At 43.9% G+C, this 27,675-nt stretch overlaps 1 protein-coding gene across 1 annotated transcript in view; it reads left to right on the top strand.

Annotated features, from left to right (window-relative positions):
- LOC126999205 (uncharacterized) overlaps positions 1 to 27,432 on the top strand; it is a 50,179-nt gene extending 22,747 nt beyond the window's left edge. Inside the window, exons 3-4 of the mRNA XM_050861534.1 lie at positions 14,738 to 14,852; positions 26,997 to 27,432. Of these exons, the coding sequence (XP_050717491.1) occupies positions 14,738 to 14,852; positions 26,997 to 27,216 (335 nt within the window). The 3' untranslated portion in view covers positions 27,217 to 27,432. The remainder of the gene's footprint in view (positions 1 to 14,737; positions 14,853 to 26,996) is intronic.
- The last annotated feature ends 243 nt before the right edge of the window (positions 27,433 to 27,675 follow it).

The following is a 27,675-nucleotide window of genomic DNA, read 5'->3' as shown; positions in this document are numbered from 1 at the left end:
AGGCTGGGAGCGGCCGACACCTGCTTCTTGCCAGTCCCAAGATGGCGGAGTCTACCTCACCTTTTCCCACCACGCGCCGCCTCCTCCTAATCCTACCTCCATGCCAACGATCTGGTTAGCGATGGTACGCTAGGTTAGCGAGGTACGCTAGGTTAGCGATGGTACGGTAGGTTAGCAATGGTATGTTAGGTTAGCGATGGTATGCTATGTTAGCAATGGTACGCTAGGTTAGCAATAGTACGCTAGGTTAGCAATGGTACGCTAGGTTAGCATTGGTATGCTTAGTTAGCGATTAGCCCATGCATATGAGACCAGGTCCACCACGCGTGGTTATTATTTTTTAGAACACACCTTTACCTAATACTATACCCAACCCAAACCTTCACAAAACCCTATGGGTAAAGGTGCGTGTTCTAAAAATAAAAATAACCACATGTGGTGGACCTGGTCTCACATGCGTGGGCTAATCGCTAATCAAGCATTGGATCGTTGGCCACACTGTTTATGGTGGTGGCACCATCGCCATGGCAGCCGCCGCCAGAGGAGGCAACGCTTTCGTGAATTATTATCCCCTATTTTCAACAATAAATAGTCCCTCAATTGGATTCTTTTTCCTTTCCGGAAGTCACTTGTCACTACACTGCATTCAGGGACCAAAAAGAAATCCATGATGTAAGTATTAACTTTGCCTGAGGTGGCGGGGCGGAGTGTGCTATGGAGAACTGTACGTATTCTTGATATATGTACCCCCCTAAAAGTAGGTTTTTACTGGTTTGCACAGAAAAAAACTATCTACACCCAAAAAAGTAGGGTAAATGTTCAGAGAGTTGCCCATCTCACTGTGGTACTTCTCATCCTAACCATGGGTTAGATCTCATAATTCTATGCATTTTGAAACCCATATATATGCATCGCAAATTGATAGAAACGCTGCTAGCGGCCGCCTCGGGGCGTCACGGGGGGGACTGGGATACTTTGTTCCCCGTCTCTTCTCACACTTACTTCTCACATTTCCCATCGGTTAGATCTCATTATTCTACGCATTTTGAACTCCGTTTATGTGCGCCGCAAACTGTTAGAAACGCCGCTAGCAATTTTTGAAAAGTTAGTGAGTTTTTATGTCATTTCGTATGCCGACGATGTCGGTGCCGCTGCCGCCGCCGCATAATAGCTCGCATTCATTACCTACCTTATGAAACTTCACTAGGTCTTCATATCTTTTCTACAAATGCTTGGTTAGCGTTGGTACGCTAGGTTAGCAATTAGCCCACGCATGTGAGAACAGGTCTACCACGCGTGTTTATTTATTTATTTTTTTTAAACACGCAGACCACGACACCGCGGCCCGCAAAAAAACACTAACTTTTAAAAAATCGGTAGCAGCGTTTCTATCAATTTGCAATGCATATACATGGGGTTCAAAATGCATAGAATTATGAGATTTAACCCTTGGTTAGAGTGAGAAGTACCACAGTGAGATGAGCAACTCTCTGAACATTTACCAAAAGTAGTCCTGTTTTGTCCATGAAAACATAATATGTCTTGAAAATAATACGCCTACTTTTCCTACATTCTTACCATTACTCTGAAATATGTGTAAACAACTACATCACTTATTTAATCTGAAAATTATTGCTAATTTATAACAACACTTTGAATCGCGCAACCACTTGGCCAACTCGCCTCCAGTATTAGGTAGATCACCTCAGCTAAGGACTCACTAGCGGTCTAAATCACTACAAAGGGCCCCCCATAGAGAAGTAACTTGTGAATACACTGAGCTGTGATGAGGAGGTGGTTTCAGAGTAAGTTGTCTGAAACTATCAGCCTTGTGGTGCCAATCTTGTAGTAGTAGTAGTAGTAGTGGTAAGTTGTAGGTGTAACCGAGGCACAGCGAGAACAAGGGGGAAGTGTTGACCCAACGGCTTCCTTCCACCGAGTGAACCCGAGCGGCTTGGAGGTGCCAACTCATCTCTTTCTAAACGATCCCTTGAATCTCTTTTGTTCGCTGCTTGATTTCTTTCTAAATAATACTTAATCCTAGCTATGAACCACCCTCACTTCCTTACTTCCTTAACAACCCTTAATTCCTAACAGGGTATGGGACCAGTGATATGCCACGATAGCCTCCATGTACAATCGACAGAAAAATCATAACACTAAACATCGCATTAACTCTTTAACCCCTAAAAGGTGGGTGACAGATTTTTCCAGTCTGCCTTTTCTGCCATAATTTTTAAGTATGTGTGGGGATTTAGGAGTCATCATGACTCCCAGGCTGCCACACAACTTGACCGTGCCATTCTTAGTGTTTCCGTGACTGTAATGATGGCAGGAGGAGAGGTTTTTGGATCTTCCTCGTCTGATTCTGTACCCGAGTGTCCACAGCCAATGACCTCGACTTCTCAAAGCCCCCTCTTGCTCCCAAAACAGCTCTCAGTGTGAGTGCAATAGGGAGAGCTGAATATGACTTTTTCACCTTCAAAAGTGCTGTTAGTAATGAAGACAGTGATGGAAGAAGCATTGAACTCCAATCTCTTGTCTTATCAGGAAGGCTGAGCCCCATTATTGTGCTACCTCACTTTGGTGGCCTGTTAGGAATTAGGTCAGTTAACCAGGGAATTAGACAAATTAACTATTTCCCTTATGGAACTAGTCTCGGGCCAAGCGTTCAAGCCAACTAAGAGTATCGTCTGAGCTCAAATAAGCCTTGGATGGTACTTACATACTTCGCTCATCGGCTCCCAGACCGAGACAGTATCACCGTATTCACTGCCTTAAGACTAAACACATTTACCATGAAAGGAATAACAATAGTTCAGTGTTTCCTTTCATGAAATGATAAATAATTGCCCTTGCGGCAAGGATAATTTAACCGATCGAAAGCCACGCCATTTGGCAAGGGAAATTCAAAATACCCCGTCTGACCCACATGGCTGGCTTTCAGACCACAACATCGCCTGCTGTCTAGTTAACAACACCTCAGCGCTTTCGCCCCATATTAACTCGCGGCAGTGCTGATTTAAACTTAGTCTCGAGGACAACAGGACTCCTCCAGAACTTACTTCAAGAGACCACTTCTTTTGAAACCCTTCGAAAGATAAGTGCCTCCTACAGTGATTACAAATAGGTATTACTATCAGGCCTGTTAGGATTATCGTTGTAACGCTGGGAGGTGCTTGTAGGGGAAAGCCCGGCACCCCTGCTGTATTAGTGGTAAGTGGTTTGTGTGTCTTTTTGTGGAGGTGTGGTTCAAGTGTCTTGCGAGAAACATAACCGTTGGGTACGGTAAATTCACTGTATCACAACAGGCCATCCTGTTGATCAATCTCATAATGCTGATGGTGGAAGTGTTACTCAGGCCCCTGAGGATGCATCCCACGACCCTTCATCATCATCATCATCATCATCATTTCGTTTAAAATCCGTTTTCACTCTTCATGAGCAGTTGGACGGTTTATGGCTCATTAATCGAGCCATTTTCAGTTATTGGCGCGAGATTTTCCGGGTGCATGCCCTTGCAAACCCAACCACCTATTTTAAATTGTGGCCCTAGCCTTTGCCTGAACGAAAAAGGCAAACCCTACAAGGCAGCAGGTAGCTATGAGGTTTACCACCTGCTATTTCACCTATAGCTGTGACTGGATGGCCATTGACTCTGATAAACATGAGTTCATCTGCCCATAGAATGGTCTTGTTTTTAATCCACCTGGGGGTCCAGCACACCCTCCAATACAAAACTAGTGGGGTTGCCAGTTTAGTCGCCGACTACCCGACCATGCGGCTGGTTGTACTGGGTTACGTGTTACCAGTAGCAGAGCACTACCTGAACTGCCCTGACCAGTTACAATCCCACGACCCTTCAGGGTTATCAAATTCAGAATACAGTCATACCTTGTTTTACAAGTTCAATTCGTTCCGGAATTTTGCTCGCACACCAAAACAAAGGTAAACCAAATTAAATTTCGCCATTGAAATTAATGTAAATCCCATTAATGTATCCCATATCTTAAAAAAATATTTATATAAAAATCATTTTACATGTTATTTTATTCAGAATTAAAGTAATTTTACTAACTAATAGCAATAATATATAATATAAAACCCAAATTAATGTGTTGCGATTGTTACGGAGACTCCCGCAACCACTTATTACGCTTGAGGGGTAGGCTTCGCACCAGGGTTTAGAAGCCGCAGTTTCCCTATTCTCGAGGCACCAGAATTACGTTCGACCACCAACGTGAAGTTAATCAAATGTATCGTCCGAGATGGAGGGTGAACGGGAGTCAGTCACGTCCAGGAGGGCATACAAGCTGCCGAAGCTCGCACCCCGTTCCTGTTGCGAGCATAGTATTAACCGTTCCTGTTTTCTTTTTTTACAGCACCATCCCTTTTAATCATCTTTCCGAGGGACATTGTTAAAGCACAAAGAACACACACTGTAGTGCTGAAAACACTTAAGATCGCACACCAAAGCACAAATGCAATCGGACACAAGTGCACGGATATCATCTATGAGTTTACTACGTGAGCTGAGACAAGGGTTGCCAACGCACCACTCTTTCCTTAAAGTACAGAACGTCTTTTGTTCTGTATTTGGCTGTCTGAATGGTTAAGCAGATAAAATTCAGTATTTTAAAACTGTAGTGAGCGCATTTTTCGGTGAACCACAAAACCAGTCCATAAAATTATGTTTGTCAAGTGTCGTCCTGAAATGTGTAAAATATGTGTCGTAATGCCCCCTGCCTTCACCAGCAGCGGCCGTCAGTCATAGCAGACTAAAGAAATTTACGGTTGCCACCCGTTCCTTATACAGCTAGTAAACCCTCACTTATCCAGGTGCACCGTATCCGACCTCACCCGTATCCGGGAGTTTTCAAAAATGTAATTTTTTTCCAAAAAATTTTAAAAAATTGTCGTGTGCTGCCAAAAGTCGTTCAAATTGCCCGCGCAATACTCTTCCCGGGCGGCGTACTGCACCACCAAGGTAAAGAGATTCTCTTTACCTTGTGCACCACAACACAACAAGCTCCCTGCACGCCATTGTTTACGTTCACCATGGCCCAGTTAATTGCTTTTGTGTGTGTGCCCTACCTTCTTCAGGTATTGCTTTGTCTGTGTGTGGTGTTTGGGGCACATATATGTGTGTGTGTATATATATATATATATATATATATATATATATATATATATATATATATATATATATATATATATATATATATATATATATATATATATATATATATATATCAGTAGGGTGTACAAGCGTTAATCACCCCGTTAGGAGCGAATGTTAACAGAACACCCCCCCGTCCTTGGGGCCATGGCGGGTGCTCACCAGCCCCGCAATGCCCCGGCAATTTTTCTTAGGTTGTCATTAATTATCGTTTGCAAGAGATGCCACAATGCCCATGCATTCACTGTGGATGGGGAAAGGCTTGCCTATACTGGCATTAGCGTAGATAATGTAATAGTGTAGAAAACAAGGTAAAACATTCTCGGGGCGGCGGGGCAAGGCGGGCAGTTTGACGTAACCCGTAACAGTTTCTCGTTTTTACGGCTGTAATACATCCTTCCTGCACTCGTTTCATATATCCACGTGTGTGCAGGCATAAAGGGCTGATGTGGACGTACGGACGTGAGCTTAAGTAGCTCCATTTGTGAGATAATAAGAATATACATTCTCAGGGCGAGCGGGGCGGGGTGGCGGCGCCTAACCCGTAACATATTTCTCTATTTTTTCGGCTATAACATATTGTCCCTGCACTCGTTTCATATATATACGTATGCGCTGGCGTGGAAGGCTGTTGTGGGCTTACAGGCGTGATCTTAAGTAGCTTCGTTTGTGCCGATGATATATTAAATGCAGTAGGCGAAAGTTAGGTTTTCGGGTCCGTAGACTTAACCTACATCATATCTGGGGTTTTCCCATATCCGGGTGCCCCCGTGGCTCTATTAACCCAGATACCAGAGGGTTTGCTGTAATATGGATTTGTTCTGTATCACAGCTTGTGGGATGTTCCCTTTCTTGACTGAGACTTGTCAAGGTACCAGTGTTGGGTGCGGTAATCGGAAGGGATAACAAACAACAAGATAAATGGTTAGACACCAGTTTACTTTCAATAAAGTAGAAAACCCCCAAAACCAGCCTCACAATCTGAAGTCTCCAACACGAAGGCTTCAGCACGCCGGACTCAGCAAGACCCGTTGCTCGGCTTCTTCCTCTTCTGGGCGTCTCGTCCTTTAAGTGTCAATGACGAGGCAGCACAGCTTCATCCTTGAGGTGGTGTAGACGTAGTAGACGAGGGAGGTGCAGGAGGAGAAGGGGCGTCAGGTTCACAGCAGTAACGGGAGTCCAGAGCGTGGAGAGGAGAGAGGTAAGGCACCCAGAACGAGCCCACGGTATCTGAGTTAGCCCGAGTGAGAGCAGGGCTGGAGCTTTAGTAGAATCAAGTGTTCAGAGCGAGGCTCGGCCGCTGTCTGACGAGGAAGGCGCTGGCGGCCACCAAGTCGCCTCCCATAGCGGGTTGAGAAGCTTCGGTGGTTCAGTCGACCGAGGCGTCGAACTGTGTCAGGCGAACGAGCAGCGGGAGTGAAGCAGGTGGTTCGCTGCGCCTCGGTAGTTGAACAGCTTCGAATGGCAAGATGCGTGCGGGTGGCAGGAGTGCCCCGGTCGTTCACCCGCTAAGTTGGTAGTTGCCCTCACAAGACTGTTCCCATTGTTCTCCTCTTTGAGCATTCTTGCCTTGTGGTTAACAAAGGGAACCCACACTCACATCTTCCACTTTTACAAAAAAACTTGCCACTCATCATCAAAAGACGGACTTGGTTGGCTAGGCTGACGTCAGCCGATAGAGTCAGTCTATCGGCATCCTCCCCTTTATTAACCGTTACCTGGCAAGGGTCTGTGGTCCCTCCTTGGAGGGACGTACACGTTTGACCCCGACGACCTCCATATACCCCGTGTCCCCACCCTTGAGGTGGCAACAAATAAAAAATAAAAAAATAAAAAAGACTTGTAGAAACAGAATGCTTCTATACCAAGTCACCGTTCATTAACAAAGGCATGTTTTGTGATTTTTTTTTGCTCATAAATCAAAACACTCGTTAATTGAGGCACTTGTAAACCGAGGTTTGAATGTATGAGGGTAATGAAGTGGCTTTGCAACGGGGACAAGTGTTGGGAGAGGGAGGGCTGCTAGCTACACCACGCCACCCACAACCTACGCAGCGTTCCGAACACAGGCCTGCTGCAAGGTAAAAGTTACTGCACTTCATCACGTCACCTTGGAAACTCCACATGACGTAGAGACTTCGGGTTTGTGGCAGCTTGAAGATAAAAGATGGATAAAGGAAATGCCCATAAATTTATAGCTATTGGTGTAGGCAAAGCCGTGTAATTGCTATAGTCCGGCAAATCTTAAGTGGCGGCTCTGACGTAGACAGCCCGCTAGACACTGGTGCTATGTCTCCAACTGACCTCGCACACCGTGCCTCTCACACACCCTTCTCTCTCTTTCTCTCTCACTCTAGTATAAAAACAAATATGTTTTTTATGATTGATTCTCTATCTGTGAGTGAATACAAAGAAATTTGTACAACACTTGGCAGCGTTGCCACCGCGATGGTGTCAGCTCAAGTCAACCCAATACACCGCAGTTGCCAGTTGCTCTGCCTGGTTTAATTATCGCATTTCTGCCATTTTTTGGTGTGTGTCTGCCATGTGCCATACAATGTCAGTCATATGGCATAATTATGAAAAAATATGGAGACTGTACGTGTATATGGAATGCCAGGACCGTCAAGCAAATTCTGATGTCAGTCATCCAGGTGAATGGTGATGTTCCGCTGGGGATGGCCAGGGAGTGGGGAAGGAGTGGTTGCTAAGAACATTAAAATATTACACTTTGACCTTATTTCCACACCACTCAAGGGGTAAAGAGTCTTGGTGCATTTTTTAAAGTTAAAGAGGTTTATTATTATTACTATTATTATTATTATTATTATTATTATTATTATTACACTGGGTAACAAAAAAATATTTTTTGAAAATCGTCCAGGGTTTTCCAGCTGAATTAGACTAATTTTGATGCTCTGAGTCCGAAAATGACCTTGGTTTTGCTCAATCAGGTCAAGATTTTTTGCTACAGAATTTTTTTTATAATCGATTTTTCGTAAAAAAACAAATTTCTGCGGATCATCAGCTGAGAAACCCTGACGATTTTTTCCGTTTTCCTCAAGAAATAAAAGTCAACGTATCCAAATTCATTCAGTTTTTATTTACTCCATCAAATTTGATAAGCATATAATACTTCTAAATAAACGTTACGTGGCACAAAATTTCAGAGTTCACGGCATAAATCGGCGTTTCTTCGATTCCCGTGCGTGAGCAGCTGCTGGGTTGTCTCTCTTCAGCGACCAGCAGTAGTCCGCCATCATGACTGCATCCCACCTCCCCTGGTAACTCTCCTCCATTTGGCGCATGTCCTGATGGAACCTTTCTCCCTGCTCGTCGCTCATCGCCCCAAGGTTTTCCGGAAACTTCTCCATGTGTGAGAATAGGAAGTGCATCTTTATACTCATCAAACACCCGAGTTTTTGAAAAGCCTCTATCATGCTGCTGATGAGTCTGGCGTGGTTTGCTGCCTTCGTGTTCCCCAGGAAGTTGTTCACCACCTCCACAAACGATTTCCAGGCGGCGCACTCTAGCGTGTTCATGGAGTTTTGGAACTCTGTGTCGTTGATGAGCTGCTGTATCTGTGGGCCATCGAAAATGCCGGCCTTCAGCTTCTCAATGGTCAGTCGAGGAAAGGCTCGGCACAGGTAGTTGAAGCACCTCCCATCCTTGTCCAAAGCGCGCGTGAACTGTTTCATTAACCCAAGCTTCATGTGCAGCGGTGGGATCAATATCTTCTCCCGGTCAACAAGAGGTTCGTTTATGATGTTTCTCGCCCCAGGTACTAACTGCTCTCGCGCCGGCCACTTTCTTTACATAGTGCTGGGCTCTGTCTCGACTGTCCCACATACATATAAAGCATGGGTACTTTGTGAACCCAGACTGCTGACCAAGTAGAAAGTTCACCATCTTGAGGTCGACGCAGATGATCCATTGGTGCTGCTCATATTGGATTTTGTCGAGCACGTACTTCACTGCTTCATAGTTCTTCGAGAGTTGTGGAGTGCGCAAGAGGGATTGAGGCGAACTGGTTCCTTGTGGAGGAGCACACTTCAAAGAGCGCTTGCAGCTGTCAATGAAGAGTCGCCAATCTCGGATCGTATTGAGAAGCGCCGAGTTTAACAAAAGACCGGCGACATCTCGGCAGTACACGAGGTCTTCCTCCTGGCAGAAGTAGCCCATGTAGTCCTCATGCCTTCTACGAAAGAAAGTGATACGCGTCCTCACCAAGTAGATTTTTCTCTTTGAGTCTAGAGGCCAACAGCTCGGAGGAAGTCTTCGACAAGCTGAGATCCCGAACCAGATCATTAAGCTCACCTTGTGAAAAGGGCTGCGGACCATACTCCTCTTCTGTATCTCCTCCCTCGTCTGTAGTGGTGGCCTCGTCGTCGCTGTCAGGAAGCTCTCTGAGCGCTGGTACAGGAATTTCTTCGCAGTGAGCAACTGGACGGCGGGCAGATGGAAGGTCGGGTACTGGAGGCTGTGCCGATTCTTCCAGTTGATGCCAGTAGTATTGATGGCGCAGAAGTAACAATCCGATGCATGGTCAAACGGCTCCAAACCTTCGGAATCCCAAACTTCAGTGAAGTTTTCGCGCCTTCGTCCACCGCCGGAGGTATTCCACGCACGTCTTGCACACCGTGTGCGGTGCCCAGGACTTATCTTGGTCACCCAGCTTGACTTCAAAGTAAGCCTGGTAGGCGCGCTTCACAAATCCTGTGATGTTCTTCCTGTCCACTGACAGCGTGTATTCTCCGCAGATGTAGCAGAAAACGTCAGGATTATTCCTGCATGACCGTCGCGCCGAAGCCATATCAATGACCTGAAAAATATTAAAAAAAAAAATATATGTAATATGTAATAGCAGGATGCAGCTGACTGTCAGCAGGATGACTGACTGACACGTATGCAGCTAATTTAGAGAAGTAAGTTAGTTTTGTAATTCGATATATTCTTCAAGAAAAATATGATTGAACTCAAAACCCCTGATATTAGCATATGTATAGCTCGTCAGGTAGGCCTATGGCTGTATCTCAAAAAGTTGACCTGATAGAGCAAAATCAGTGTGATATTCGGACTCAGAACACCAAAATTAGTCAGAATCAGCTGAGAAACCCCTGACGATTTTTTGGTTGTTACCCTGTGTTATTATTATGCATCGTCGTGCACCATATACTCCCCGAATGAGAGTACACCCCCACTTTTCTATCTTTCTCGTACACACACACACACACACACACACACACACACACACACACACACAGAGAGAGAGAGAGAGAGAGAGAGAGAGAGAGAGACACACACACACACATACACATACACAGAGAGAGAGAGAGAGAGAGAGAGAGAGAGAGAGAGAGAGAAGGGTGTGAGAGGCACGGCGTGCGAGGCCAGGCGGAGACGTGGCAACATGGTCTAGCGGGGTGTCTACGTCAGAGCCACCACTTAAGATTTGCCGGACTATAATGAAATGTGAGCAGTTTTCGGGAAAATGTCAGAACATCCCCGCCCTCTAGGGGTTAAAGTGGAGTTTATTATTCATGTTAACTTAGTTGCAATACAGTAAACCCTCGATATAATGGACCCGCTTATAACGGATTTTGGATACTGGTAACTCGATTTACGCGAGTTTGGTTTACGTGTTTTTTAAATAACACGGGATCCAAAATCCAAATAAATGTTTAATTTACACATTTTTTTTCACTTATGCGCGATATTTTATGGAGTGGCCACCAGATGTTTCACTCAACTGGACTCACACGGCGCTGCGGCCACACAGCTGAGCTTAGTTCTTCCTGCGCGCCACTTGAACAACAATACAGTACCCACGCTGCCACGCTACTCAACAATAGGGGTGGGCAGGTACCGGTACCAGTACCAATACTAACGGTACCAGCTATACGGTACGGAACCGGTACCAGACTGCTCAGTATCCGGTACCAGTACTAGCCAGTCGCTCATGGTGTCCCTCATTTCTTCCTCACACAAGTGAGGCTGAGCCTGAGTGCCTGAGTGGATATCTCGGTGATATGGATATTCTCTCTCTCTCTCTCTCTCCACTGAATGAAGTGAATACAGTACCCTCTCGAGTTTCGCGCTATCCGAGTTTCGCGAACCACGAGTTTCGAGGCTAGTCCTAAATTCTTACCATCCCGACTTTCGCGCATTACCACTCTGAGTTTCGCGCTGCTTTGACACGTACGGGTCACGTCTACTTACCATCGGCGTCACGCACGCTGCCTTTAAAGGAAATATCACATTGTGGCTATGACGAGAGAGAGAGAGAGAGAGAGAGAGAGAGAGAGAGAGAGAGAGGGGGGGGGGAACGGGAAGAGAAAACAGGTCGTTTTGAGGCTGCAGTTGAATATGCCTGCCTTATGATTGACTGACAGTTCTGAAAACACGCTTGTGATTCGCTGGGAGTCCGATGACGTCATCGCCGACGCCCATCTTATCAGTGGCTGCACTGCCTTAAGGCAGTGTCACAATGGCCGTTTTCATCCAACCGTTGGGGCTATGGGCAACGCCCGTGCGCCCAACCGGGAGCGAGTTCACGGTTATCCGTAAGCTGGTGTCACACAAGGCTTTTTCTTCCCGCCGCGTTGGCACCACCTTGGGCAACCGGCAACTCCAACTTTTCCTGGTGTGCATCACACACGGCCAAGGTTGGTTGCCCGTATCCACATCCACAATGTAAACAAAGAACTTGCCCTGTATCAACATGGCTTCGTCTGCTAAAGTAAGGGCTGTCGTGGCTTGTGCTGCCGTTACCCAAGTTATGGACTTGTTGCTGCAGTTAAATGGAAGGAAGAAACAGTTGTGGGTGTGGCATGCCTTTGGTTCCTCCATGCCAGTTCTCATTGTCACCACTGTACGTGCACGGCCAACCCACCCATACACATGGTTTGAATAACAACAAACACACGCACACTCACACACACACACACACACACACACACACACACACATGCATGCACACACCAGACTCATTAGGAACCATTGCAGATGTTTCTGACAAACAGAAACGACTTCACCATTTCTTTGCGTGCGTTAGAACACATTTGGTGAGTGACTCACATGAATCAAACCTAGCTCTTGGCAAGAAGAGAGCAGTCATCTTTAACACTGCTTTCTTCTTGCCATTGGGTATGTTTGGTTTGTATGAACCACGCACCAAATAAGTTCTAACATACTCTAGGAAATGGCGAAGCCATTTCTGTTTGTTAGAAACATTGCCATGGTTCATGATGAGTCGTGTGTGCGTGCGTGTGTGTGTGTCTTTGTTGTTACTCGATCCACGTGTTATGTGGTTGGAGTCTAAATGGGTGGGTTGGCCGCTCACACACATGCAATGGTGACCATGAGAACTGGCACAGAGGAACCAGAGACACACCACACCCACAACAGCTTCATCCTGCCATTTAACTGATGCAACAAGTCCATAACTTGGGTAACGGCAGCACAAGCTGCGACATTACCTTACTTTAGTAGACGACGCCATGTCGATACAGGGCAAGTGCTTTGTTTACGTTGTGGATGTGGATACGGGCAACCGACTTTGGCCCGGGAAAGTTGGATTTGCCGGTTGCCCAAGCTGCCGCCAACACGGTGGGAAGAAAATGGCCCAGTGTGACACCAGCAAGTTACGGACAACTGACATCTCGCTCCTGGATGGGCGCACGGGCGTTGCCAGTAGCCACAACGGTTAGAAGAAAACGGCCAGTGTGACATTGCCCCAAGGCAGCGAGGCCGCTGACCGGGTGAGCGCCGGCGATGATGTCATCGGACTCCTAGCGAATCACTAGCGTGTTTTCAGAGATCAGCCAATTGTAAGGCTTCATCTGTGGCTTTAAAACGACCCCTTCTCTCTTCCTGTTTTCTTCCTTTTTCCAAGGTACGTGTTTTGAGATAACAAGGGAGTAAAGGAGGAAAAAAATTGAGCTTCGGGGGCAGCATGAGCCAATTATAATAGCGTTACAATAAACAGTTTCCTGGGCCATGACAGGCTCGGGGCCGACCATCAGGCCCAGATGGATAGTCTACTGGCACCATAGCCCACATGAAAAAAAAAAAAAAAAAAAAAAAAATCCACGGGACGGAACAGATAAGCGCTTTTTCAGTGTTTTCAATACCTCGAGTTTCGCGCTAAACCTTCAGAACGAAGCGAGTGCGAAACTCGAGAGGGTACTGTATTTATTTTTCGATAGAAACCTACCTCTTGTTTGATTTACTTTGTTTTTGATTTACGTGACCTCTTCAAGGACACAATACTCACGTAAATCAAGAGTTACCTGTAGAATGGACAAGGTCAGACGGTCAGAAATCCACAGGGACCGACTGAGAATAGTTTTTGAACCACCCGCCTCCGGTAACTACAATAGCATCTGCTAGCCACTTGACCCTCCTCCCTTTATCTGCTGCCCCATCCTTTGGTTACCGTAGTCTTTTTCAGTCCACCTGATGAAATATTTTCTTCTTCGTGGTCTCCATTCAAATGAACGTATTTATACCGCAAGGAAGTCTTATGCATCAATCCAGGACGGAAATGTAATGGAAAATAGCTAAGTGTTTGTGTGTTTTGGTACTGACACAAATTAAGGGGGTCAAGGGGGGCTAAGCCCCCAGTTAGGTAGGTTAGGTTAAGTTATGTTTGGTTAGTAAATTTATTCGGCACACTGTGTGGGGCGAGGAAATACGCAGTGTGGAACAGGACATGGAGGCGGCGTGAGTGGAACAACTTGTGGGCAGAAATAAGTCACTCTCCTGTCCATCACGCATGCACACTGTGGGAATACACGGCAGGAAAAACATTAATTTGCCTGGTTTTGTTCTACTTTGTCCACTTGTGATCTTTGTGAGCGGTGAGTGAAATGTAGAAACTGTAAGCAAGTTGAACATCTCTCTGCGAGTTATTTTGTGGCTGCAGCTGCGGGCTGCCGCAGGTGTAACACAGACATTAAAAAATTAGTCATTTAATGATTTGTGACAGAAACAGTGAACAACTTATTTTATAACACCCCAAAAACTACCCCCCCGAAAAAAAGTTTTGTCTGCCAGTGTGAGATTAGCACGCGTAAAAATTTTACCCATACATGTAACAATACCCCCCCTCAGGGCCCCACTGCCAACCTGGCATCCTCAGTGCCTCACAGTCCATCACCAACTATGCTGTGCAACTATACAGACAGTGTGCAGACAACATACACAATAAAAAAAAATATGTATATGTACCTACATTTATTGGTTCATCGGTATTATTTAACTTCTTTTTTTTCGCTGCATATGATGGACTCTCGGCATTAACGGACTAAGGTCCCCCCAAATTAGTCCGTTGTATCGAGGGTTTACTGCACTTATTATCTCAGCTTGAAAAAGTAGTCACAGGAGGGCATCAGGTGGGGAAATTGGTGGTGGCATCAACAAACGCTACAAACATGGAGTTGTTTCATTCAGATAAGGTTTTTGTTAACAGCTGCAATTTTGAAGGAGCAATTAGACGCTATTGGTGAGATCCCACCATGTTATTTATGTCAAAGTCAACTTTTTTTTACACTTCAGGTGACTCTGCAACTGGAAGTAATGGCTTTGACCCTCCCCCTGGATACACTGTTCAAGGAGCCAATGCTTTCCTTCCTTATGGTATTGCTCCAAAGAATGGCAGCAGTTCTGAAAGGTAACTGAATTTGTGTGGTCATTTATTTTATCGACTCGTCTCCTCTTCATGACTCTTCAGTCTCTTAAAGCGCACTGCAGTGTTTCTTCTTGCTTTTAAGTCCACTGCAGTGTTTCTTCTTGCTTTTAAGTCCACTGCAGTGTTTCTTCTTGCTTTTAAGTCCACTGCAGTGTTTCTTCTTGCTTTTAAGTCCACTGCAGTGTTTCTTCTTGTTCTTAAGTCCACTGCAGTGTTTCTTCTTGCCTTGTTCTTAAGTCCACTGCAGTGTTTCTTCTTGCCTTGTTCTTAAGTCCACTGCAGTGTTTCTTCTTGTTCTTAAGTCCACTGCAGTGTTTCTTCTTGCCTTGTTCTTAAGTCCACTGCAGTGTTTCTTCTTGCCTTGTTCTTAAGTCCACTGCAGTGTTTCTTCTTGCCTTGTTCTTAAGTCCACTGCAGTGTTTCTTCTTGTTCTTAAGTCCACTGCAGTGTTTCTTCTTGCTCTTAAGTCCACTGCAGTGTTTCTTCTTGTTCTTAAGTCCACTGCAGTGTTTCTTCTTGCCTTGTTCTTAAGTCCACTGCAGTGTTTCTTCTTGTTCTTAAGTCCACTGCAGTGTTTCTTCTTGCTCTTAAGTCCACTGCAGTGTTTCTTCTTGCTCTTAAGTCCACAGCAGTGTTTCCTCTTGCTCTTAAGTCCATTGCAGTGTTTCTTCTTGCCTTGCTCTTAAGTCCACCGCAGTGTTTCTTCTTGCTCTTAAGTCCACGACAGTGTTTCATCTTGTTCTTAAGTCCACTGCAGTGTTTCTTCTTGCTCTTAAGTCCACTGCAGTGTTTCTTCTTGCTCTTAAGTCCACGACAGTGTTTCATCTTGTTCTTAAGTCCACTGCAGTGTTTCTTCTTGCTCTTAAGTCCACTGCAGTGTTTCTTCTTGTTCTTAAGTCCACTGCAGTGTTTCTTCTTGCTCTTAAGTCCACGACAGTGTTTCATCTTGTTCTTAAGTCCACTGCAGTGTTTCTTCTTGTTCTTAAGTCCACTGCAGTGTTTCTTCTTGTTCTTAAGTCCACTGCAGTGTTTCTTCTTGTTCTTAAGTCCACTGCAGTGTTTCTTCTTGCTCTTAAGTCCACTGCAGTGTTTCTTCTTGTTCTTAAGTCCACTGCAGTGTTTCTTCTTGCTCTTAAGTCCACTGCAGTGTTTCTTCTTGCTCTTAAGTCCACTGCAGTGTTTCTTCTTGCTCTTAAGTCCACAGCAGTGTTTCTTCTTGTTCTTAAGTCCACTGCAGTGTTTCTTCTTGCTCTTAAGTCCACTGCAGTGTTTCTTCTTGTTCTTAAGTCCACTGCAGTGTTTCTTCTTGCCTTGTTGTTAAGTCCACTGCAGTGTTTCTTCTTGCTCTTAAGTCCACTGCAGTGTTTCTTTTTGCCTTGCTCTTAAAGGCTCCTCAAAGCGAATTAGTGAGAAAAATTTACCACTCACTCATATCAATATATAATATATATCAATGCATTTGTGATCAGTTTATGCATCCTCTATTATGGAAGGGTTTATGTCAAGCCAAAAATTTGGCCCGTCACTGCTACCAGTTTAAAGTCCACTGCAGTGTTTCTTCCCATGCCTATATTTATGTTAACTGGATATCTCCATGCTAACTTGCTAGCTGGATATCTCCATGGCGTCAGATAAACTCATGACCTTGTACCCCAGGTCAACTTGTAACCCTTGGATTTGTAATGCATTATGGGATTTGTATAACTCCTAGTTTCACACCAGCAGTCAGGAGTATAGACACTTCCACTCAGTATCTCACACAATCCATCATTAACCTAATATTCTTACATATTTTGTTCCTCCAAGCCTGGCCACTTTCATCATATATGAAGCCTTGAACATCAGCTTTCAGCTGTGCAGAGTGTGCTCCCCCCACAGCTATCACTGTGAGCTAAGTCTCAAATAATGATTATATTTATACATAATTAGATATGTATTTGATTGAGAGATAAAGCCCATTTGTTATTATCTACAGTGCATATTATAGGTAAAGTTCTGTTTGAGCATTAACCCCTTCGCTACGGCCAGGCTGAGAGCATGTCTTGAGGTATATCCGGGAATGCCGTGAGCGCCAATTTTGAAACGTCACCACTGAATATGCCTAGATTTAAGCCATAAAACTAAACATAATCATCATGTATTTTATATCAGCATAAGGGAAATTAAATGGTGCATAAAGACAAACATACATTCACTGATAATTTTATGTGGATACATAAACTTACAAAAAAATATGCGGTACTGTGTTGATTATTTACTCACTAAATTTTACTCCCTTATTTTAGTACTGATGGGTAGAGAGGCTTGTGGGGAGACGTGCAGGAGAGGGAAGAGATTAGAATGTGGAAATTACCACTTCACACAGGCATGGACCAGCAGGGTGCATCAATAGGCTACCTCCCTTTATATAGGCAACTCACATTCCAGTGTAATAATAATGAAAGTTAAGTAAGTCATCATATCATACACGAGCACGACCCATGTTCTGAAAGCTCTTGTACAATGTCCGGGAAAAAAATTACGTAAATCCAGCAGAACTTAGCCTGGACGCAGCATACACATCCTCAGATATCATATGAGGGCGGCGAGGATGCAGTATACGTGTCCTCATGTTCAAGGGGTTAATAGTAACCTTAACCTAGCTCTTAAATAAAACTTTATTCTTAATTAGTAGGATATTCAAAACAGTGTATTACGAATCCTAATCATATTAACCCCTTAATGACGTTGATGCTGCTGGTGTCGTGTAGTTCTTTCAGATGTGGGCAACGAGCATGACACCGTGCCGGAGAGCTAGAATCTATCTGGAATTCGAAGGGCGTGCGTAACTACCGTATTCGACAGCTTATAAGACGCACCAGCTTATAAGACGCACCCCCAACCTGGGCTGTCATTTGAAAAAAATAAAGTGAATTAACGGGTTCAAACTATGAGTTTCTGATGAAGATTTTTTAGCAGACATTCATTGCCCTCACCACTAACAGGTCATTTTTAAAGTTTCATATATATTCTGATCCTTTCTAAGGGCTGCTTTCACAGTCACTTTTATTTGTTTTGATCGTTAACAATGGTGGTGATCGCCGCTATAGTACAGTCAAGTCGCATATGACGCGGATTCGTATGGCGCGATATCCTATGACGCTGTATGGTTTCAGAACCGTATTTTCAGATCACGCGGGTAAAACAATCTATGACGCAATTCGTGGTCTCCCCTGCCCGGACCGCTCCGGGTCTTCTCAAACGTGTGACGCCGCAGCCCGAGTTGCCAACTCGGACCTCCCGCTGCAGCTCGGTTTGGAGAGGTGGAGCGCCTCCATGCTGTGATGACGTCATCAGCAAATATGGCGGCCCAAACAAACACATATAAGTGCTTCCATTGCATTTCACCTCTCTGTGCCACCATAACCACTGCAGCTTCCTTTTCATCCTCTGTTGCAAGGAGCTCGTCGCCCAGAGCAGCTTGTGCTGCACGTTTAAACGTCGTCAGGAAGATCAGCGGACGCCATTTTGCTGCCAGAACAGCTAGTAAATGTCGTCAGTCACTGGCAGCAAAATGACGTCCGCTTATCTTCCTAACGACGTTTACTAGCTGTTCTGGCAGCAAAATGGCGTCCGGTGATATTCCTGAAGACGTTTAAACATGCATCACAAGCTGTTCTGGGCGCCAAGCTCCTTGCAACAGAGGATGAAAAGGAAGCTGCGGCGTCACGCGTTTGAGAGGACCCGAGGCGGTCCGGGCGGCCCGAGTCGCTCTCTCAAACGCTGGCAGCTGCCACCACACGCATGCGCCTCATCTTGCTTCGTCTCCGCGGACTCATCTCGGACTGAACAATATCAAAAGGCAGATAATGACTACCGGCGCACTCGGGCTAGAACGAACGAAAAAAAAAAAAATGAGTGTGGGTTTGGCAAAATGGCAAGGGCCAGAACCAAATTGTATTTTCTCCATAGGTTTAGTTATTCCTATGACGCGGTTTCCTATGGCGCGGCTGTTGCTCAGAACCAATTAACCGCGCCATATGCGACTCGACTGTATTTCCACGTGAAACTGGCCGATGGGGTAGTGGCGGCTGCAGAGGAAGCGAGAGGTGTTGAGAGTGTGTGGCAAGGGGTGGGGCGGGGCGGGTCTAACCCCGCAGCCGCCACTACCCCATCGGCCAGTTTCACGTAGAAATACTATAGCGGCGATCGCTGCCATTGGTAGCGATCAAAACGAACAAGAGTGACTGTGAAAACGGCCCTTAATCCCAATATTTTACATTTGAAATGCTTGATACTTACTGGGACCTGCCAAAACTGGTCCTTCTTAGAGACTCGAGGCTACTGCTTTGAGGAGTAAACAAACATGGTGGAGACTGCAACAGTGGCAGAGGGGTAACGGGTATAAAGTTTGTGTGGGTGTACCGCAGGGAACAGCCACAAACGGGCCTTCCAAGGGCCCAGCAAACACTCAAATTAATTAAGAATATACTGGATGAGTAATTGTGGAGATTCACTACTCGCCTCCAAAATACGATATTATGCCTCCATATTATACTTAAGGGACGAAATACATGTCCCTTAACCATAATATGAAGGCGGAAAAACTTAAAAGTAAAGAAAAAGTGGTAAAGGTAGTGAAAAGGCATATTATACATACGCGCGCTGTTTTGGTGTCGGCGGCGGTGGCAGTGTTGCCAACGATCCGGTTAGCGATGGTACGCTAGGTTAGCGATGGTACGTTTAGTTAGCGATTAGCCCACGCATGTGAGACCAGGTCCACCACGCGTGGTTATTTTATTTTTTTAGAACACGCCCCTTTACCTAAAACTATACCCGGCCACGCGTGGTGGACCTGGTCTCACATGCGTGGGCTAATCGCTAACTAAACGTACCATCGCTAACCTAGCGTACCATCGCTAACCTAGCGTACCATCGCTAATCGGATCGTTGGCAACACTGCCACCGCCGCCGCCACCAAAACAGCGCGCGTATGTATAATATGCCTTTTCACTACCTTTACCACTTTTTCTTCACTTTTAAGTTTTTCCGCCTTCATATTATGGTTAAGGGACATGTATTTCGTCCCTTAAGTATAATATGGAGGCGTAATATCGTATTTTGGGGGCGCGTAGTGAATCTCCACAATTACCGTAAGAACTACTGTTATACATAGTTACTTTAGAAAATGTTTCCATTGTTGACGAAGCAGTGATGGCCACTTTGTTTACGTTTGTGAACAAACATCCGCTTTAATTTAAGTGCCAGTGTACCACTAAAACTTCACAAGTCAGTAAACAAAAACTGAACCTTCACCTTATAAGACACAGGGTGATTTTCTGGGTCTTTTTTTCTGGAAAAAAGTGCATCTTATAAGCCGCCAAATACGGTATGTCTCTGTCGATGCTAACTGACTAACTGGCACCTCTTGTCCCTTACCACGTTAATACCACCACTCTGTGCTAAAAATAGTCTACAGTTCCTGCCAACGCATCATGGCGTCTGCAGAGTGATTATGTTCCCTCAACCGATCTGTCTCGGCGGTCTTCCTTTAGTTTCTGCTCATTGTGTGCATGCTGAGCGTAATCTCGTCACCTCCACTTTTATACGTAATGTTTTAGATGAACCAATACAGTCACCTCTCGATTAACATGAGTTTATATAACGCGTTTTTTATTTAACACGAGTTTATAATTAAGGGGATACGTTTAACTAACGCGATATGTTCAATTTAACATGAGTTTCATCGATGACGTTACCGCGCTGAGACGCTGTCTTTCTCGGAGAAAGACAGTGTCTCCGCGCGGTGATGTCATCGATGAAACATTATTGATACATTAGTTGGTCACAGAAACAACAAAAACACACGTTTTCATTTTATTTAACACATTCCATGCGACCTGACCCACCGGTGGGTCAGGTGGTTTATTCCCTTGTTGCGGTCTGACACACCGGTGCTAATTACTATCATCCTAATTATCCAATACAGGATCCACCTATTTATATATTTTTTTGTATTAAAGATTATCTTTCTATGGATAAGGCATTAAAGTAAGATAATCAGTAAAAATAATATTGTTTGTTGACCATTAAACCATATCAATTTTACCTTGAATTGAGACTATTATGAAATATGGTAAATTACATTTAATTGGTCTTTTTTTTTTTACTTGAGTGGTTGAAAATGATTTTTTCTCAAATATCCCCAATAGTTTTCCATCATGGAGAATTAGAACCGAGGGTATTGCCAAAATGACGTTTTGTGCGACCTTGACCTTGACCTTTGACCTTTGACATCAGGCCATGCAAGGTGCATCATTTGGAAGCATTTGTTTCGAAATTTGTTGAAAATCTTTTTTTGGGGGGGAAACTGACCTTGGGTGAACTTTTTTGAGGTCAAGGTCAAAGGTCAAGGTCAAGGCCATGCAAGGTGCATCATATGGAAGCATTTGTTTCAAAATTTGATGAAATTCTATTTTTTGGAAACTTTGACCTTGGGCGAAGTTTTCGAGGTCAAGGTCGTAGGTAAAGGTCAAGGCCATGCAAGGTGCGTCTTTCCATGAGTTAAAATATGAACACGGTCGGAAGGCTCTACGATAATTAGAACCGAAGTTATTGCCAAAATGACGTTTTGTGCGACCTTGACCTTTGACCTTTGACATCCGGCCATTCAAAGTGTATCATATGGAAGCATTTGTTTCGAAATTTGATGATTTTTTTTTTTTTTTTTTTTTTGGAAACTGACCTTGATAAAACTTTTGAGTTCAAGGTCAAAGGTCAAGGTCATGCAAGGTGCGTCTTTCCATGAGCTAAAATATGAACCAAGTATGAAGGGTCTACGATGAGGAGAACCGAAGTTATGACCAAAATGACTGTGTGACCTTGACCTTGACCTTTGACCTTTGACAAAAAAATCTAATGGTTTCTATTCTGGATGGACACAAAGCTTCCCTGAAAAATTGGTTGAGATATCCGCAAAATTGTGCACAGGAGACTGTTCAGGAACAAACAAACAAATAAATAAATAAATGAATAAACATACCGACCCGACCGAAAGTATAACCTCCTTCAACTTCGTTGGCGAAGGTAATAAACAAAAGATGTGCATTCCCATATTTTGAGTTCATTGTTCTCACTTCGCATATTAGCCATGATGTTTCACACTGAAGCAATCCAGGCACATGAATAGACTATCCTCACAGCCAGCACAAAAGGTTGACACTTTCTTTGCTCTTTTTGGTGCAATTTTCCATCCTTCGTTCAATGAGGAGTCATAATTTGAAGGTGGACTGTAGAATTCACCACAAGAATCTTCATCACCAGAGTCATATTCTGGAATGACACTCTTCGTCTTTTTCGCAATAGACAAATTGATGGGCTCCATTACCAGTAAAAAAATACAAGTAGAATTGGTTAATTTACTGTATTCTAAGATAATCAGTTGAACAATTGTAATAACAAATCATATACAGTAGCTTATATTGATATATATGCACAGAAAAGCCATCTTGATGGCCTGCCCCAAAATGGGTCAAGCCGCAACAGCTTCATAAAACATTATATTGTTGCGGCCTGCCCCCATGTGGGTCAGGCTTTCTTGCTGGCGCAATTACGCTCTACTAGCCGCCAGCATAACACCCACCTCTTCTCTGTCCGGTGGCTACCAGCAAACTGGAGATATTCACATTCAAAATCATCGCAACATCGTGGCGACGGGGTTGCTGCCAGCCGCAAGATATGTGTTAAATTTGTTCTTCACCTGCGTCGGCCACCGTCCCTCGTCACCCCGCACTCCCGTCACCAGCCGCTCCCTTCACCTCCGCCACTCCGCCTCACTTGCCTCCTTCCTCTTCCTTTGACAACCCATGCTAATGGTGACAAAGATAACTCCTTTAAGTTAAGTTTTCTAAAGAAAGAATTGCTACATTACATTTATAAGTCACTGACACAACAAAAACACGTCCTTACACTCACCATCATCACTTTGTTGATGCGTCACTGGTCGTCGTCGTTCAGCCGATTCTACCCGCTCACTCCTTCCTCACCCGTCCTTCCACCTCCTCACAGGAGGTGGAAGGACACGCAGGTGAAGAACAAACTTAATTAAAATGAGAACGTGTGTTTTGGTTGTTTCTGTGACCTACTAATGCATTAATTTTTTTTTTTTTAAGGTTAGAGTAACAAAATCCCCAAAATAGGGAGACTTTCCCAGTGTCCAGGAACGTAACCCCCACTATTACCATTGTTTCCTATGGGGAAATTATGTTTAAATAACGCGATTTTAAATAACGCGACATCTCCAGGAATGTAACCCTCGCGCTAATCGAGAGGTGGCTATCTCGTTCACAGGAGTGTTCAAAGGAGAAGAAACAGATTTCACAGCAGGGTGCTCCAGAAAATTTTCTATAAAACATCTTTTATGACTTTTTCTCAGTTTCAAAGTTTATCTTCCGCTGACTTCTGCGTTATGGGGCGATCTCCCAAGAAAAACTTTTGTGGTTTAATGGGGTTAATTACTACTCGCACACATTGGCTATTTATGTCAGTCGTGCTTAGAAAAAAAATCTATCAGTTACGAGTTGATGGGGTTACAAGTTGACCAGAGATACGAGTTAACTTGGTTACGATTTGACCGAGGCACATGTGAGATCGGTTATGAAGTGACCTGTAACCCCTCCATGTCTCCTGTGCTGCCTCACTTCACAAGACTTTCCACCCATGCTTATCCCTACGCTTAGCAATGTATATATTGTTATGCCGGACGTGTTACTTGGGTTCCGTATCGCCGTCAGGAGACTCCGTGGGAGGGAGATATGTAAACACTTTGCACAGCTTCTGTAGTTTAATATTCTTCCTTAGTAGTACACTTCACTTACCACTAGCTTACTATGACTGGGACTGGACTCTCTCGCCCTCTTCTCCTATATATATCCAGAACAGTACAGTCTAGAATGTTACAGTATATTTTAGATCATACAAGAACATGTAGCAAAAATATATGTGAGTTGGCAACACTTCCCGCCTGGCGTCTGGCCGCGCCCCGCTGGGCGCGGACGGCTCGCCTTGTTCCCCGCCCCCTGCTCGTTCCTCCCGGAGCCTTCTAGAGGCCTATGGTCGCCGGGGGAAGCTTCCAGCACAACAATATGTTTGAGGCAAGTCAAGTATAGAGAAGGTATCGTCATACAGGCGGGAGGAAATCACTCGTTGGCAACTCCTATAGCCTTCACGCTTGCCCCCGCCCCATCCTCGTTGTCTGCTCAAACCGACGACTTCACACACCTCACTCTCACCCTGTTTCCTGACCCCAACATTCATTTTTACGAAAAACTGAGACCACTATCATCTTCCTGATAAAATTCTGCATTACACTAGCATAAAATTGTAACAATTGTGTAAAATTACACATATGAAAATCTGAGTTAAATGAAGTAGGGAATACATATTTTCTTGAACTTATTTCCTTTCAACTCCTTAGTACTCAGCTAGTTTTCGTCGCATCACTTTTTTAAGCACAAATCTTAAATCTGCATGCTTTTCTGCTTCTGATAGTGTAGGGTACGTCCCAAGGTAAAAATATACATAGAGTCAAAATCGCCTCCGAACATAAGCCGAGCCGTGACGGTGTTCATTCGCATCGGCTTTTGTTTACTGAAGTCAGGCTCGCCGCTCACCTCAAGCCTTGGCCTTGGGGCTGTGCGTGAGCGGCGAGTCTGACTTGAGTAAGCAAATGCCGATGTGCATGAACGCTGTCACGGCGCGGCTGATGTTCAGAGGCGATTTTGACCCTATGCGTATTTTTACCTCGGGACGTACCACATATCATCAGAAGCAGAAAAGCATGCAGATTTAGGATATGTGCTTAAAAAAGTGATGCGACGAAAACCAGCTGAGTACTAAGGAGTTGAAGGGAAATTAGTGCAAGAAAATGTTTACTCCATAGTTCACTTAACTCTGATTTTCGTATGTGTAATTTTACATTATGGTCATAATTTTATGCTAGCGTGATGCAGAATTTTCTCAGGAAGATGATGGTGGTCTCAGTTTTTCGTAAAAATGGATGTTGGGGTCAGGAAACAGGGTGGGAGTGAGGTGTGTGAAGTCGTCGGTTTGGGCAGACAACGAGGATGGGCCGGGGCTTAATTAGGCTCGAGGAAGGGGCGGAGCTTATCGAGACGCCAGCCAATCATCGTCCAGGATGAGATGCCGTGAACATTTCTATTTATATTTTTTATACACCGACAATTGCTTCATAGGGTATATAACGAAAATCCACATCTTATTTTATTTTATTGTAGTAGTTTATAACATAAAAAACCTCCGAGAGGTCCTAATAAAAAAGCTCATTTCAAAATTTGGTTCTTCACGTTCTATGAGAGTGACGATACCTTTCTATACTTGCCTTGGTTTGAGGGGGAAGTAAATTTGGCAAAACTTCAGAACTACTACACTCAGTTGGGCTGTTCGCAGCTGGGTGTTTGTATGCCTATTACCAACAAAATTATGATTTTTTCTTAACTTCCTTGGGCAGAGGGGTGATTTAGCTATTTTTCAATGCCATTTTGCAGAGATTTTGACATTGATTGCTTTAGCTGTGTATGATAATATTAAAGAAATATCCATATAACAAGATTTATATATATTTGGGCATTATAAAACTATTTTTATCATGTTATAAAATAAAAACATCATTATGTAAGTGATTATTCTGACAGTAAGTATGGACAGCACATCAAAGGACCTGTGATAGTATCGTCAACTCAGACTTGGTAAATGATAATATTGCAGGTCCTTTGCTTTACTCCTCACACTTTCCCGCAGAATAATCATTAATATAATGATGAAGTCAGAAGTCAGAAGGCGCCACCTTCCTCATTGTGGCCAGATAGCGCGAGTGCTGCAGGAGTGCCTTGCTTCTACACTACTCTCTTGCCTGTTTTCTGAGGTTTGGCCGCTCCATAAGCCCTCTTGATGTTGGTGACTTTTTCTCGTTGCCTTGCGCTTGTACATCATTTGTCAGGACGTTTTTTTGGCTGGAGAGGAGAGAAAAGTACGACATACTTTTCCCGTCTGTCTCTCGCTTGGCACTGGCGCGATGGCACCTCTCTTTCTCCCCTGCCTCTCCGCGCGAAGAAGAGAGGATGACAGATGACAAAATTTACGAAGAAATAAAATATTCTAATGCAATTTTTACGTATATACGAATGATACCGCATATGTTGACAAGAGGGTCTTATGACACGCATGTCCGACTATTACTCTAAAGCCCCCCTAAGGGGGAGGAGTTTTAATTTTACGAAAACAAACCTCACCACATGGTAATTTAGGGTTTCCCGGCCACGCTGAGAGAAAAATATGTACTCGTCCGATTTTAAATATATTCGTATTAAATATATTTGTATTGGCCTGGCTGGGGCTATTCTTAAAAAAAAACCCTCTGAGATCCTGGGCCATTCATAAAACATTTGGGGCTGTAGCCCCAGAAGCCCAGGGCTAACTACACCACTGATAGTGACATACTGCTCCTTGTAAAGTTGTTTAAACCTCGAAAATGAGCAATTTTCAAGGGCAAAGCAATGCAGTGTTGTGGTCTCTGCACAAAGTACTTCATGAAGTACAAAAGTGTCCATTGTTTTAAGACTGGTTCTATATGCCATTGAATGCCATTTGAAGGAATATTTCGTTGTTTTTCGCTGAAAAAAAAAATCCAATATGTGAGCATATGTCATTGCAATGCGTGACACGCCACTGGATGGGGGAGGAGGGAGAGGAAAATGTCGTTTTTTTTTTAATTATATCTTAAAACTTTGTCACAAGGAGGCTGAAAGATACACGAAAATGTTAATTTTGGGGTGATTTTTTTTTTTTTAATATTTCAAGCAGATGGTTCCCTTCTTTTCCCAAGATTTGCTCCATTTGTATATCTTGTTGATGTCATATTGCAATGCCTCACAATACAAGTGATAATTCCTCTAGAGAAGTAGCATTCCTGTAACAACTGCGGCACTAAATCCTGCATCAAATATGTAGTTAAAAATGTAAACTTTTATGTGAATACATATGATGAGTGTGTGAGTAGAAGGCCAACCTTTAGCTTCAGGTATTTAGTTAGCACCTCTCCTCTCCTTCAGTTTGGCTAATATCTTTCAGATCGTTGAGTTTTGAGGGCACCACTGCGATTGATGGCGTTCCCTTCAAATTTGGCTCAAATGTTCTGCTTGAAGACTTGGTGTGTCCGTTTTCCACTGCTTCCACTGAAGAGATGATGTCCAAGATTAAGTCCTTCAACTGGGATGATTATGAGTATAGCTTTGAACTTGAGAAAAGCATCATGAGGGAATTTAGTAGCACTGTGTATAGTCAGGCATAAAATGCTGATACATCATTGCTACTTGTCTCAAGATTGTGTAACTTTTACTCTAGACTGCTTTTGCATTCAAATTATGTTATACGTTTTAAAGTATTTATAAAACTGCATAGGTATATGACTTTCTTGTTTAAAAAAAATATATATTATAACTTCTGATCATCATATTGTACATTTCATTGTATTGTAAGTCATGATCTTGAGAGATTTACAAAAATATATGATTGTATTTTTATACAGGTTCCTACAAAGTAGCCATTGAACCAAGTCAGTATAGATGTGTTTATTTTATTTTATTTATTATACAAGCACATAGTCAGTAGCTTGAAGTCATTAAAGTGTGGCTATATGTTTTTGAAATTTACATGATAGATGAGTCATTTCCTTCACTGGGGAACTGTACTTTACGGGAATGCCGTGCCCCTGCAGATGTTAGTGACAGAGGAATGCCACATCTATTCA

Source organism: Eriocheir sinensis, chromosome 16 (assembly GCF_024679095.1).
Source record: "Eriocheir sinensis breed Jianghai 21 chromosome 16, ASM2467909v1, whole genome shotgun sequence".
NCBI lineage: Eukaryota > Metazoa > Arthropoda > Malacostraca > Decapoda > Varunidae > Eriocheir > Eriocheir sinensis.
The sequence above is the reverse complement of the archived record's forward strand: the minus strand, read 5'-3'. Positions and strand labels throughout refer to the sequence as shown.